Source organism: Labrus mixtus, chromosome 18 (assembly GCF_963584025.1).
Source record: "Labrus mixtus chromosome 18, fLabMix1.1, whole genome shotgun sequence".
Lineage (NCBI taxonomy): Eukaryota > Metazoa > Chordata > Actinopteri > Labriformes > Labridae > Labrus > Labrus mixtus.
Genome location: NC_083629.1, coordinates 18470910 through 18486848, shown reverse-complemented (window position 1 = coordinate 18486848; position 15939 = coordinate 18470910). Strand labels below are relative to the sequence as shown.

The 15939-nt window shown below is 39.4% G+C and overlaps 1 protein-coding gene across 1 annotated transcript; it reads right to left on the bottom strand.

Moving 5' to 3' along the window:
- Positions 1 to 9624: 9624 nt before the first annotated feature.
- Positions 9625 to 15722, bottom strand: crip1 (cysteine-rich protein 1). The gene is made up of 5 exons (XM_061062326.1): positions 15520 to 15722; positions 11737 to 11831; positions 10485 to 10542; positions 9988 to 10038; positions 9625 to 9850 (listed from the first exon to the last, which is right to left on the bottom strand). The coding sequence occupies exons 1-4, from the start codon at positions 15557 to 15559 to the stop codon at positions 9992 to 9994; spliced, it is 240 nt and encodes a 79-aa protein (XP_060918309.1). The 5' UTR covers positions 15560 to 15722; the 3' UTR covers positions 9625 to 9850; positions 9988 to 9991.
- Positions 15723 to 15939: the final 217 nt, after the last annotated feature.

Below are 15939 nucleotides of genomic sequence, written 5' to 3'. Positions count from 1 at the left end.
CCACAAGCTTCTGAGTGTGATTAGTGAAAATGTTGATTCAGCATTCCCTTTGTTGCCACCCTGTTCTTTTTTTTTATTCTACATTATTTATTCCTGTGTTTTTATTCTTTGCTGCTTCTCAACAGAAACCATGCACAAAGTTGATGAGCTCTTTGAGGACATGGCTAACTCTTTCAAATATGCAGCTTTTTCTTAAAGGTCACATATTACGCAAAATTCACTTTACCATGTTTTTTTTTTTAACACTGATACAGTATGTGTCCCTGGTCCGTCTACAAAGCCCTCAATCATATTAAAAATGCGCATCCTCTCTGTCTTTTGCCTGCTCCCCTTTTCAGAAAATGTGTGCTCAAACAGGCCGTTTGGAGATTTCCCTCCATGACATCACAAAGGGCAGTAACCCCTCCCACAGCTAGGTGTTTTTTTTTTTGCGTTCCGAGTCCACATTATCACCGTAAAACAATAGGGCATGTTGCGAGAAAGCCCAAGACTTCCCTGATTCCTGAGGGGCGTGGTCAAACACAGCTCATTTGCATTTAAAGCTACAGGCACAGAAACAGCCTGTTCTGAACAGGCTGAAATAGAGAGGTTTATAGGCATGATCAAATACAGGATCAGAGTGGATCTTTGGCAAGACCCTTCACAGAAATATTTTGGGGAGCTCAGAGACTTATCTAAAGTTTTTGAAAAGGAGGATAATATATGGCCTGTAAAAAAAGAAAAGAATATTCAATGGAAACAGATGGGAAACATCTTTAACCTAAGTGAACTTATGAGTGCTAGAACTTCAGCAAACGTTCCCATACAGACTTAATGGTTCCTGAAACATTTAACTTTGTAGTGTGTATTATTTTATTTTTTTTAGGCTTTTTCAGCCCTTTTCAGATTTTTTGTGTACTGCACAGGAATGCAATATGTGATGTCATCGTTAGAGTGCAGAGGTTAAAGATAACTCTGTAATCCTTCAAGCATTTCAATCTCTATGATGTTAAAATGAGACCAGGAGTTTCTGAAGCAAACTACATGTGAGCCTTTGATTTCACCAGCCTTGTTGTCACATTTATACTGACAAGAGAACATGACTGTGATCAGCAGCCCGATGCTTCTGATATTGTTCTTTTGTAGATTACTTTTCAATCCTTGGCCTGACAGCAAAACACCTGGAGGTGAATTTCATGTCCATTTTTTCCTTCCATTTTTTCCTGTTTCCTGTTAGATAGGACAGCTTACGAGGTCAGATTTGAACCCACAGCCGCAGCTACAAGGATTCAAGCCTCCAAGCCTCCGTAGATGAGGTGAGCAACATAACCACTAGGCTAACGCCGCTCCATGACCACAGTGTTTAGTTCAGTATGCAAATGTAATTGGGTTGGGAACCGGAGGGTCGCCGGTTCAATTCCTGGTGCAGACCAAATATGGATGTTGGTCTGGTAACTGGAGAGGTGCCAGATTGCTTCCCTGACATCTCTCCATTAGTGCATGTCCATAGGATCCTGTTTGTGCATGTGTGTATATTTCAGCCTATGTGTGTGTTGCATGACTTACAGAGTGTAAAAACAGAATTTGGGTCTTGGTTGCTACCTTATCATTTACAGTTTACACTGGTTGCTACCAACCGGTCACTGGCAGCTTCCGGTAGCTACCTGATGTGCCATTGTGAGCAACAGCTACCATAATTGAAATGAGCTCGCCCCTTAAGGTCATCTTTTCAATCCCCTTTATGCCTAATATTGATGTTGTTAGGCAGCGACATCTAGTGGCTGTAGTAAGTATGACAGCTACCTAGGAGTGATTTCGATTTTATTGATTAATTCCTACATATTTTGTTTCCTACTGTATTACATTTGATCTTAAATTGTATTTTTTTTACTACTGCCTTTCCTGTTTAGTCTCGTAGGATTTTATATATTGTTGTCAATGTCCGTCATTCATTTGTGAAGCACTTTGGGCTGCATGGCTTCTTTGCTCTCATATTTACTCCAATTAAATATAAGCTCACAACAGACTTTGAGTTATTTCACATTTCTTAACATGTTAGGCAGTGTTGTGAAATGGATTTAGATTTATTTACTCAAAGCATATGTCATGTTTATGTTGTTAGTAGTGTTTCTAAACAAATTCAGCACAAGGGGGCAGCATTGTTGCAGCAGTTTAAGGAACTGAGTACCTACAAAGACCTGGGGAGGGCGCTGTTGTAACACTATCTGTGCTGTGTGTCTAATGTTCACTACAACATAGTTTTAGGAGAAGGATTGTTTGGTGGAGTCTTTTGTTACCAGTTTGAGTAATTGTTTCTATACGGTCAAATAAATTGAGTGCATGGGGTAGGTATTAGACTTTATTTAAATTAGTGTCTTTCTAGTATTTTTGTTGTATCTATGCGGCTCAGTACACTGTTCCAAGTTGTTTATATCCTGTACTGGTTAAGGCCTTATACATTAGAATTAAAGTTAATATTTAAAAATAATAAAAGACTTTGAGAGGCAAAAATTTTAAAAAAAAACACAGCTTTGGACTTTGGACTGAAATAGTTAAAGCCCAAATCAATCACTAAAATCTTTAAATGTCAGACATAATGTTTCAGGTAATTGAAGTGCAATTTTTACTGGCCAACATGCAAAGTTACTTGGAACACCAAAAATAAGGAGAAAGCTATAACAGCATAGAAACTAAAAATAATGTGGCTTTTGTAACTGCTGTGTTTGTGTGTGTGTGTGTGTGTGTGTGTGTGTGTGTGTGTGTGTGTGTGTGTGTGTGTGTGTGTGTGTGTGTGTGTGTGTGTGTGTGTGTGTGTGTGTGTGTGTGTGTGTGAGCTCCCACTAGCACAGGCTGAGCAGCAGCATTGGCAATACAGTGTGCGGCTCAGATGTGTCCTTGTGTACTCTACATGCTTGTTTCAAACAGTGGGTGGAGGAGGAGGAGGAGGACGAGGAGGACAAATGAGAGGGGTGGGAGTCAGGAAAGAGAGGAGAGGAATCAAATGCAGAAACACAACTTTATCTGACCATCTTACAGCCAAAGAAAAACACAGATCTGAGTAAGGTGTTTCAATGGGATTTCAATGGCAAACACGGAATCACAACTTTGCATGAAAAGTACATTCTTGTCCTCTCAGAGTCTTTGAGGTGCAATCCTCTTTTAGCCTCAATAACAAACTTCTTTTTAAAAGGCTAACAATTTCTCAACATATTTCAGAAACTTTTTTATTAAGATCTTCATGTACTTCCAAAATTGTCAAGGAAATTAAAAATAATTTTCAGAATTTCTTGTGAAAAATATTGAGAAGTTTTTTTTTCTTTTTCTTTGAAGTTTCTGGAATTGTCCTGGACAAATGTTCTGGTTTCTTTTTTGATGGTTTCATAGAAACTTTTCAAAACTTAGAGGAACATTTCCAGACATTTTTAAGACTTTTTCATGCAAGTTTTTATGGATTTTCATTTTTGAAAACTTTCACGTGAATTTGTATGAATTATGCACATTTATGGACACTTGATGCATTTTTGAGGCAATTTTGATGGGAACTTTGGGAAAATTTCATTCAAATCTTCCCAAACGTTCATGGAAATCTTTTCAGGATCATGGAAATATTGGACATTTCCAGCAAGATGTTTTTAAAGGGAGTTCATTTTTTGAGTTTCATCACAGCCCTCTTACATTAAACTCTCTCCACATCACTCCAAAGATAACACGTGTGGATAGAAAGCCTAACAAATGTGGCCAGCTGTTCTCCTCGCTGTGAGAGAAGAGGAAATGAATGTGGGTTTTTTTCATCTCTTCACTCACTTGGCAAAAACATTAATCACCTCCGTCATCGTGCTCAACCCACGTATGATACTCTATATGTCTGCGCCTAAAATGAGGTGTGATATGAGGAGTCCCAGCCTGAGGATAAGATCCTTCAATAGTCAGACAATAATAAACAAGACCAGGTTTAGTCCATCTTACATTCAAAAAAACTCCCTTTCTTACATTTAAGAAGCACTAAATTGGTAGAATTTAGCTCGAAGCCCCTCTGTGAAAAGGTTAACAGCTGAAAAATTAAGTCATTATGCAGGTGCCAAAAACTGCAGTTCATGAAATGACCACCAGGGCTGCCTCAAAAGTGAATAAATCCCCATGCAGGCTCATATTAAAATACTCAACTTAACAGCAGATTGTTCTATAAAGGTAATTATTTCTGGTTTATGCCAATCATAATTTGTGTGCACAATACCAAGCTTGTATTAGTGTTTTGCTTATCATTATTCTTTTGTTATAGCAGCCAGCACATCATTACCTTTGATTGCCTTTATTTTACCTTTATATTAATATGGACAATGCATCTCTGTCTCCCTCCGTTGTGCAAAAGTGAAGCAAAAAATACCCCAGTGACGGGTGCTGACATATTGTGCTGGTGACATAATTTAGAGTCAAGACATGAGCAAAAGGGAAAGTGGAATTGATTCCGCGCCCATTCCACTTACTGAAGCACACATTCAACTTAAAGTCTGGTTATTTTATCGTATAGTGAGTTGTCGAACAAGCCTATTACTCATGTATTGATCAGTTTGCCTTTAGAAATGCACAATCATTCCAGTGGTCAAAGTAGGAAAGACAGGTTTTGATTTAACTTGTTTCACACCTCTGCATCTTTAGTATGATGATTATCATATTGCTGCTGTCAGATCTCTATATTCAGGTATCTGAACATGAATACCATACTTAGCGTCAGTCCTTGTAAAACCACAAAAAGTAGCATAATCACATGTTTTCTAATAGTCAAAGGTAACATGTTCATAGCAGCCTGGCTAATGTTGATGTCTGATGTTTAATTGCATTTTAATGGGAGACTCTTGTTATTGTGGCTGCTGGACGCCTCATTGGAGGAGAAGAGTGTTTGCTCGACTCCTTTGCTGTAACGGGGGGAAAAAGGACGATGCACCAAGAAGTTTTTGGAAATCCAGGCCTCAGAGGCCTAGCCACCTCATTATCTACCCCAGTGCAGAGGCTTCCTCCCGGGCTTGGAGTCGTTGATAAAGCTCCTTCCTGTGTGCAATTTCGGGGAGCTGGCTGCAGTACAAATCCTAATGGCAGCAGCTCGCCTTTTCTGCACACACACACACACACACACACACACACACACACACACACACACACACACACACACACATTTGATCCTTATTAGCAATCGTAACGCGAGAGGCCTATTTATACACATCTGAGACAGGGAGCCGCAGTGGAAAAAGATACACCCAGCAGCACTCATTAATTGCAGCCCAGACCTGGTACGTAAAACGAGAGGGAGGACGGCAGGCAGGAATATAAAAACAAAGGAGGTATAGTGATGATTTGAGAGAAAAAAAAAAAGGAGGAATAAATAGGAAAGGATTGAAGTAAGGAATCAAGGAGTGAACACAAAGAGATGAACAGAGGGAGTATTTGGGAAAGCTATGATATTCAGTTACAGAAACAAGAACCAGATTGTGCTGGGTAACAGCCACGACTCTGCTCCCTCCAACGATGAATTGTTCATCTGCTGCTAATATAACACTGCTGGGGCCTCTGGATTGATACGTTCATACGGACTCCAACAAGACGCCGGGGAGCTTGAACCACAGAGCTCAAAGGGCTCCCTGTGTTACAGTTTCTCAAGACAAGACGTTATGCTGGCCATGTTTCGGGGTTTCATACAATGAATTATATACGTGCAGAGCAGGGCCATTGATACTGACGTTAAGAGGGAGGGTTCAATGTGGCCAGGTTGCACAGGGAACGACTTTGGAGACAGCTCGTGTTAAAGAAATAAACATTTAATGCATGGGCAACGGCTCTGATGGACATTCCTGCTCCTGTTGCACGCGCCCTCAAAACTCAGGGCACCTGTGGCATTGAACTGTGTGATAAAATTGCACATTGTAGGCCTTCTATTGTGACCAGTTTAAGGCACACCTGTGCAACAATGATGCTGCCTTGATATGCCACACCTGTCAGATGGATGGATTGTTAACATTTAGTTTGGATTAGTTTAAAATTGTGAGTACGGTGTAAACGTGACCTCCTGTTCATGCTCTGCATTCACAGGTTAACAGGAGTGGAAACTCTGAGTGGAGGATTCAGTGTGGTGATTGTAAAGATCTTTTTTTTTTTTTTTTTTTTACAATAAACTTTATCACTTTAAGTGGTCAACATTAAAAACATTAATCACGTAGGAAAGACAGATGTTTTGATGGCATGATAGTTGACGCATGTGTGCGTTCACTGGTTTGTAATAAAACTGGCAGGCCCGGGTTTAATGACTTCCATGCTCCACACATCTGATACAGTTTAACGTCTTACTGTTGTGCTCCAGGAAATCAAGTCGTTTTCCTATTCTTTAATTGTGTTGTGTTTTCTCTTTTTCAAATAACAGTAGTAAAGATGGTGTCATAAAATCAGAAGGTGCAGACATGCTGTGGGGAACTCTTAAAAGGCCAATGGATTGTCTTTTATATGCCATAATGTGCCAGCTGAAGCCAAAACGTGTTCACCTTATAAAGTCTTTCAGTCTGAAAATATAGCTGAATAAGAGACGTCTGTGCTTTCCAGTTGATTTGAATGAAGAATGTGTCAGCGGATGTCGCCCTTGAGCCCGAGCGTGAAACCTAAACAAACTGCTTTTTGGCGGCACCTTTGCCACACTGAAGCCTCCGCTCTCCTTCAGCGACACACACCTCCAACCCGCCTCGACTCAAGTTCACATGAAGGAGTCAAGCGCAGACAGCGGACTAAATTGTCCTTTGCTCACGCTGCAACTGCCTGTGGCCAGTGTTGTTGTCTTAGCTAGCTAATGTTAGCACACTTCAGTCAGCTCGTAGCTTCATATTGCATCTATAGTGACACGGAACGACCGTTATCTGAAAACAGTTACGTGACATCCAAATGAGCAGTGGGTATGTATTCTTCTTTTCTGTAGTCCTTGACTAAAACAGCTTCTAGATGCAACGAGAGCAGCCGGCCGTCCCGTCCATGTAAACATGATGTAAACACAGCTCTCACAACAACACAGACTCACACTTCTCTCTCAGTGTAGACAGTCATAACTCAAAGAGACAGTTACATAGGATGTGCTTGATTTCTGTTATATTTATGGAAAATGTCACAGTCTTCCTTTAAACCATTGTTTTCTATTTATTTTAGAAGCATTTTTTCTTTATTTCTTAACCGTACAGAATCAGTCTATTAAATGCTCTGATATAAAATAAAAAGATTACAAATCTGGTGTCTCTGGCTGTAGCAGGTTTGTAACAAATCCGTCCAACCATAGTCAGAAATAACAGACCTGAAATAACCTGACAGCTTACCTTCCCTGCACTCATGTAAAGCCTTCCACAAGCTGAAGCTTTCTAGCTGCAGCTGGTTGCACAAGAATGGCAGGGAAAGGTAGCTTTATCAAGTTAGTGATGACAACTCTGCTTCTTATGCCAACACACTCTTTTGGCCTTGTCATGCACCATGTGACAGTTCAGTGTTAGTGTGACTGGGAGCCACTAGGGGCCGCCAGAGAACTAACCTCAAGGAATGGTTAAAATTAGCTCAGAGTTGTTTCTTTTGATTGGAAAATTTTGTCGATATTCTGTTATTAGTTGAATGCAGTGATGGAAGAAGTATCTCAGTCTTTTTTTCTGAGCAGCACTACCACAGAATTTAGAAATTATTCCAAAGTACATATTTCCCAAATGGCAAAGTTCTAAGTAATGTACATTATACAGGATTTAAATCAAAGATCAAAATAAGACTTTTGTGTGTCATCTGAAGAAGGAGATATTTTAAAATACTTTATAACTGGGAGACTAAACATAAAACACAGGATATGCAAAAAATAAATAAAAATACAGGTCATAACTTTTAGTAATATTGTCTGAGTGTAGAGTCAACAGTAACTCAACTTATCAAACAAATGTTGTGGGATATAAGAAGAGACTAACAGATCATTTATTTATTTCATACAATTTTGGTTTTGTTTATCTGACTTTATTTTTCCTTCATAATAAAAATAATTGGTTTGTTGGATGTTTATACCTGAAGCTATAGTCGCTATACTTTCTTTACATGACAGCACAACACCTGGACTTTTTTTTCAAGATGACCTAAAGAATCATGGCCACCCAGTTCAGCATGTATGCATGAGCTATAACGGCTGTTACTCTAAACTTATTTTCCAGCTTTTAATAGATTTATGGGTGAAATTTTACAGCTTCCTGACTCAAGTAATCTTGCTGAGACAGCGAGTCTTCATTTGTAAATGACTCCACCTTCCCTGTACCTCTAGCAGACAAAAAAAAACAACTAACTTGTAAGTCAATGTAAAAGTATTGACAGCCTTTATGATACTGTTTCTAATTTCATGCCAGGAAATGAAGTAGCCTATATACTGTGAGACCATTAGCAGCTAAAGATAACCATGTAACTGTGAACTTGACTGAATCTGCAAGTTGCACACAAACATCCGGATGAATCACCTTGACAACCAAATAGCTGGTATTTCCTGTGCAGAAGCCTGAGTGAGAAAGAGCTATTTGCACACTCAAAAATGTAAGCTATTATTATCACAGGAAGGAATCTGAAACACTCCACCAAACCACGTCAAAACAGTGGAATACTTCTCTCCATTTGAACAATTCATGCACTGCACATGTATTTCATTTTACAGCAATTAAAAAGTGCTTCCCTCGGCATGTTTTCAGTTGCCTTGTGTCGGTGGCCTTGGCTGAGCGGATTCCTGTGACAGTGAAGGTCTTTGTTGCAGAGGGGAAAAAGGGTGACAGCCAGACCGACAGGCCCACTAGCTGTCTGTTGTGTTTTGTTGGTGTCTGTTGCCATAGCAACTCCAAAAGCTGCAATGGCAGAGTCACCGGCCGAGGCGGGCGGCTGCTGCGTTATTCAAACACAATGAGGGTGGCCTTGCAGAAAAAGATTTGGCAGAGGAGCCGAAAAGGAACCAAAGAGGAAGCATCTGGTGGATCTGCAGAGACTCAAAAGACCTCAGCTGTTCTGGGCCAGTACCCACAATGCAAGAGCACGGGCAAGGTTGATGATTATGTTTTGATTGCTGTTAACCATCGCTAAAAAAAAAAATGCACTTGTGACACTGTAAGATATTCCGAGCAGGATCAAGTCAATTAAACCTTACTGAAGACCGAAGGTTTATTCCTGAACCTAGAAACAGATGGGAAAACAATCTCACCACAAAATCAATTTACTCGCTGATCTGGAGCTTACAATCCTTGAGACTCACTTTCCTCATGTGATGGACTATGCCCAGTTGTCATAGAATTGTTGTAAACAAAAAACAATTTTCTCCCCTTCCAAGGTCAACATTCAGTCATGTTATTTTCAGTTGCCTGTCCTACATTGATATCAACATAAGACTTTGTGTATTCATTTGTAGTATTTCAAGGGAGTGTGTTCTTTCTTTTCATACTGTTGCTGTAAAAATAGTGTGATCTAGTTAGCAGAAGTTGACCAATGCAGACAGGACTTTAAGAGTTTAGCTTATTGCTCTTTATAGTTCTAATATTTAACATTTTGTCTCAAGAGAAATCAATGATGTTGTCAACAGCACAAAACAACTCTAATGTAAAGAGAAACCAAATCTGAAAAATTCCACAAATTTAAAAAGTTTTTATTAGGTTTTTCCACCACAAAAACAGGAAGAGACTAGATGCCAACCTCTTCATCATGGTATCATGGGAATAGACAATCCATCTACACAAAACAGAGAAAATGTTGCTTCTGAATGAGAGCACACGTGGTTTGTTGTTTTTTTTTATTGGGACTCGTGTTGAGACTGTTGGCGTCTTCGATCTAGTTTCCAGGCAACATTTTACAGCACCTACAAATGAGACAGAAAGCAGAACAAAGTACAATGGGTCTATTTGCTTAGAGTCCACGTCTGTCTTTATCTAAACAAATGTTATGCCAATGAATGAGACAAACAAATATGTGCAAATGATTCCATAAAGGATCTACCTTTCTACTTGGATGTAAATGTGTGACTCTCTCCTCCACCACGTCCAAATCCTAAGGGTCAAAAAAGAGAGGGAGAATTACGTCAGTGAGGTTACTTTAACATCATTAATGTTGTTTCAAGGGAAAACAAACTACTACTAAGAGGATGGCCTAGCCTACACATAGAAGACTTCAAGCTTTAGGAGAGATCCATGCTACCTTTTTTCACTTGAGATAAGAGAAATTTACAGATTATATAAAAATTGCTTCACTGAGATTCACTGTGATTTTGTAGGTGATAGTGTACGCTTTGATAGGGACATTTACAGCCTTGACAAAGTCAGATAAGAAACTTAAACCTCACACAGGACGTTGTTCCTGGCTGAGAGCCTCAAAGCAGAGGACACATCAATACATGTCACAATGTAACGTAAAGTTAAAGTGACTGACAGAGGGGTCAAAATGTTAGTGAGAGGTCATTCACTGTGCAAAAAAAGATGAAGGAGAACAATGCTCACCTTTAGGTCCAAACAATGAACTGTAGCACGGGTTGTTACAGTATGGTTTGCCATCATGCTGCAAGAAGCAAAGACACATCAGAACTTTGTTATTTAAAGTGCACTCAAAGGACAATTTAAGTAATACTGTTTTATCGTTTTAAAATGTTTGTTTTTTTCATAAACACGGGGTCTTAAAGGCGACATAAATTTGTCCAATAAGCTTTGAGGTTGTTGGAAACAGTCCCTTGATCTCAGGTGCCTATTTATCCATTCATAGAAATATGATTCAGGCTACTGGCTGACTCTTCCAGACTGCATTTGACTATGAGCTTGTGGGTTGCAGTAAGCAGATTAAAAGACTGAAGAAGGAAGTGCTGGAAAACCTCATACAATTTTAATAACTCATTTTGAACTCAGGGGCCTAGACATGAATTCATCTAAAAAAATATGATTTTTGGCTAAGGCCAGACATACAATGTGCGAATTCAGGAGGCTCCTGATGCGATTTTTAAATTGCACAACTGATTTTGAAATGGGGCAGAATTTCAGCTCGATCACATCTTGTTTGACGAGCAGTGTTTAGGGTGTGACAAGGGTCGACTGAATAGACTTGCACAGTGAGAGCAGAGCCACAAGCCGATTCCCAAACTTAAGGGCTTTTTTTTTCTTTGTGATGGCGCCTGCGTTAACTGACTGAAAAGCACCATGGCAACCACAGGCATACCTTCTTGATGTGTCTTCATCCTCTAATCACAAAAGATATGAACGAGAGGAATTATCTGCGGACCTCCAGCTGCCAGGAAATATTTGTTGTGGTTTAGCTTAGTAGTTTGCTCGTGTTAATTTGCTATGCTTGAGTGCGTGCGAGAGAGCTTTTGATTGTGGCTGTGTTCGAGCCTGCACGTGAGAAAACTAAAATACACACAGATCTGACTTCTACTTCCATCTGTGGGAGTTTTCAAAGTAAACTTAATTGACTACTGTCAGTGCCCCGTCCCGATTCAACATGTATAGTGTGAGCACAACATTTGTGAGCTTTGCTGGCGCAGCTTGAACAATTCACTTGTTCAGTGAACCACAACATTTTCATAAACATAAAATTCCTGGCCAAACATGGCAAAAAAATGACCGTATGCTCGTGTTGACATTTAGCTTGCGGGTTGTAGAAATGAGCAGAGCAATATCATAGTAAGAGATGATGTAAAAGCCTACACCGTTTTTGATTAAACGCTGGGACCTCGACATAACACATGTATTTCAGGTGTCTCACCTCTGCATGTGAGCCTGCTGACAGTGTCTTGCTGCACTTCTCACACTTCAGACAGGGCCTGTGCCAGTCCTTGCCCAGTGATGTCACCCTCTCGGCTGCAAAACCAAAAGAAAGGAAATTAATCATGACCACAAAAAAAATCACAAAGAGAGCTACTGTGCTCTGCAGAGGGGATGTAAGTGTCACAAGGTCACACATGGATCTAGTCTGTGGTTTAGTTGATGAGTCTCACCAAAGTATGAGCTCATGCTGCCGTGACCAGATATCAGTCTCAGATGAACAGCTTAATGTCTGACTTAGTAGATAACTTTTGAGAACATTGTTTGGGTGTGGCGCTTGAGGGTAAAAGAGGACTGATTGTCCCTTGGGAATCTGTCATCCTCATGCCTAATAAACTCTGATGAAGACGGTCTTTATCCGCAGGGCTGATCTGCAAAAAACGCCCATCCGTGGGCCTGTAAAAGTAAAAAAAAAAGTGACTGACTTCATATCTTTAATGGAGTGGATGGACACCAGTTCAGATTACTTTTGAGCCTGATAACAATCTGGCCAAGAGTCTACATGCAATTGAAAAAAATAAAGGTACTCAGTCAGTGCAAGCATGAGGTCAGAGAGAGCAAGCACAGGAAATGCTGAACAAATAGAGACATGTTAAGAAACTAAGCTGTATCGTTCTAACCTATGATGCAACTGAGGAGTGTGAAACTTCATTTGCATAAAACAATATATAAATAATCATCAGGAAGGAGTGCAGATGTATGATAAATGCAACTTCATCTGTTTTCATGCCAAACCCCATGGTCTCCAAATGTTCCCACAATATTAGGATATGATGTATTTTCTTTCCTAAAATAGCCCGATTTGCTATGAGATTATGCAACAGCCAACGGAAACAAGGGAAAGTGCTGCAGGGCGAGGTCAACCACTCAGGCCACTGGCATGAAAACTTTTCAGCAAAAATGTGCTGTGGCTCGGAACAAAAGTCTAACCCGTAATAATTACAGTAGTTAACTTAGAAAAACAAACTACTAACAGACTGAGCAATCAGGAGTCCTGCAGTTTAAGCTCAAAATCCATTCAGATTAAGTTGCGTTGATGCCCATGCATGTTTTACTCTTCTTGTGTCTATATTTAATAGAGCATGCTTGTGTGCAAGGGGCATGTGTTTAACCCGATGATATATGACAAGACATGAGGTGTGACAGACAGGAGAAAAATGGGATCTGCTTTCTGCATCAACTTGCACTGTCTGGAGCATTAGGGATGGAGTCCAAAATACACAGATATGAATGTGAATGTATGAACACACTTGGAAGTAGGCTTTTCAACTATTTGATTCATATCCCAAGAAATACTTATGGAGATTGTAAAACACTGTTCAAGCTAAATAATGTTAGGTAGGCTAAACTAATGTTTTTTTTTTTTTTTTTACGATTTGACAATAGGCTACATACAACTGTAAATAAATAAGTCACCAATTAATCTTAATTATCTTTCTGGTGAAAAAATGAATGAAAATATTGATTTCACACTCATTTCTGTACAGGGAGCTACAGCTAGCCTCTGAGTTCAGCCTAGCTAACAGAAACTGTGGGAAACAGCTAGCCTAGCTCTGTCTGAAGATAAGACGTTAATTTGAGGCTACCAGCAACTCAGAGGCTTACTAAAACAATATTCTTGGCAAAACACTGCCACCTTCTTGGATCTGGGGTCTTTATGTGTGTTGATTCAGGGTTAGTCGCTAGGAATCGCCACATTAGTTGTGTCCCAATGGTCTCGGTCTGCACGTTCAGCTAAGCTCACTAGCTGCTGCCTGTAGCTTTAATTTAAATAAATACTCTGGCATTTCTTTACTTCTACTAATCGAAGTAAAGAAACTACTTTGATGTTTGTTTGTATGTATCCTAATTGCAATTCTTCTTAAAAAGAGCAGCCTGTTAGCTTATTTCTTAACATTAGCAGAGAGAAACAGCGTAGCTCTGTCAAAACTTTACCAACTCTTCTACAACGACTCAAGAAGCAATTCTATCTTTTTTTGTGGAATATGTTACTAAATGTGTGTCTTGTGGAGATTAATATAATTAGTTTAGTAACAATTTCAGGTGTACTTGAAGCTACAGCAACGAGACGTCTTAAAGTCTCAAACCTATGACATCTTAACTTAGCTCAGAGACTTTACAGAGGTAACCGCTAGCTTCACTTTGTCCAAGTGTAAAATAAATTTGCCTACCAGCATGTAAAAACACATTTGTTACAACATGTCATATCTAATTTTTTGTAAGGACTAAACAAACATTTGACATGCTACGTTTATAAGCCGGGGAAAATGGTTTGCTTTCAATGCTTTTCTGAAGTCAATTGTTCGGCATAAAATGCAGAGTAAAAGCAATTCATCAAAACTTATTTTTGTGTGTTTTTTGTGTTTTTGGAACTGGACCAAGTTCCCCTTCATCATTAAGTGAGAAAGCAGTAGCCTGATTATTTCCATCGGAGCGCTTAAAGATATTAAGACGGATGATGCAAGGGGAGGATTGTCTTATATTGGGGAAGTTTATAAAGGAAGTTTGCTGGGGAAATTGATAAAGACAGACTTTTCCCTCTGCCATACTTTTAGAGAAGAGTTATTTTTTTTCTCTCATCCTACGCAGGAAAGGAAAATATTGGTCGGCTTGTTCTGGCCAGAGAAAATCGGGCTACTTATTTTGGCCAGGAGGGGGAAATGTATCCATGAAAAAAAAAAGAATGGGAAGCATGGCTCTCCAGTCTCACGGTCAATTCATCTGACTGACAGTCCAAAGAGTTGGCTTTGTATTCTGTATTGGCCTCGACCTCAGTGCTCCTCTCTGGAGAAGATTTACTCCATTGCAGTACTGCGATGCAGGCAATGTGGTAAATGGATTAAGACTAGAACAAAATGCTCCCTGGATGCAGTAATTTCTCCCTGCTTTGATGGTACCCTCATGAGACAGAGCTATAAGATTGCTCAGGGAGGATGTAGTCGTGTATCAGGACGGACTTCATCTGCTCCCTGCAGACTTTATCTCCTCGTCATCCAGACGACTGAATTTCCACAGAGTGCAAAAACTTTAAACTCCAAAGTAACTCAATATCAGGGAGGTTTAAACAGTCAAATTAATTTTGAGGCTCTGTCAAATGCTTCTACACAAAAAAAAATGAATTTCTGTAACTTCCTATAGGCTTATTACACTTTATTTCATTGGGCATTCTTTCTCACCATTAACTCCATTTCTATCTTTCACAATGACAGAAAAAGATAGTATTGCAAATTATGATTTCACACAATACTTATAAATGTAGTACCATGTTGCTTCATCAAATTAACAGCTAAAAAACAAACAATTTTTAATATGTCAATATTTAATATGCAATTTAATATGCTTCTATGAAAACAACAGCCAAAAATTTGTTCTTAAATGTTATTACAAAATAAACAAAATATCCAAAGCTTTATCAGCATTTCTAACAGTTCTGCTTCATATAGGCTAAGATTACTGCGACCTAACCTACTATGTAAGTAAGAGATATGTTTTCACAAATTTAAAACTCTCCACATATAATACATTATTTATTATGCTATATTATTTATATAATAAAATGCATTTACAATGCCTACATGCAGTCATGTGCTTGTCAGCATGTCACTCAGCTTCCTGTTTCCTCATTTTGCAGAAAAGCCACAACTTTTCATGAACCAGGAAATGTTCTCATGCAGAAACACGATGAAGACAAAACGCAAGTAGTAAGAAGATATTTGAGTCTTACCGAAGTAAACTTCCTTCTGGCACTTTGGGCACTTCGGCATGTTGAAGCAGATGTGTGTGTGTGTGTGTGTGTGTGTGAATCCACCGGAGAGACAACACGCTGTGGTTGTAGGTATCCTGCAGGATGGAGTGTGACTGCAGCTGCACTGACTCGCCCACCTGTTAACTCTGACTGACCACGCCTCAATCTGAAGTGCAGATGTGCGCTCTGTCTGTATTTATAGCGACGAGAAAACAGCTCAACTTTCTTTTCTTTCCTTTTTTCTTTTTTTCTTTCTTTTTACGGTGGGAGAGGCTTGTGAAGTGCAGGCTGTTTATTTTCAAAGAATATCATTCTTCCTCATCTGTTCAAAGGAGCTAAACAGAAATGATTTGAAGAGCTAATTTGAACATCAATAATATTTAAAGTCTTAAGTGCATC

What these genes read in the sequence shown, in the direction of transcription:
- crip1 (XM_061062326.1), bottom strand. Translation starts at nt 15,559, where the DNA reads ATGCCGAAGTGCCCAAAGTGCCAGAAGGAAGTTTACTTCG. An exon ending in CCAGAAGGAAGTTTACTTCG is followed by an intron (nt 11,832 to 15,519) that starts GTAAGACTCAAA and finishes TTGGTTTTGCAG; the next exon opens with CCGAGAGGGTGACATCACTG. An exon ending in CAGCAGGCTCACATGCAGAG is followed by an intron (nt 10,543 to 11,736) that starts GTGAGACACCTG and finishes TGCTTCTTGCAG; the next exon opens with CATGATGGCAAACCATACTG.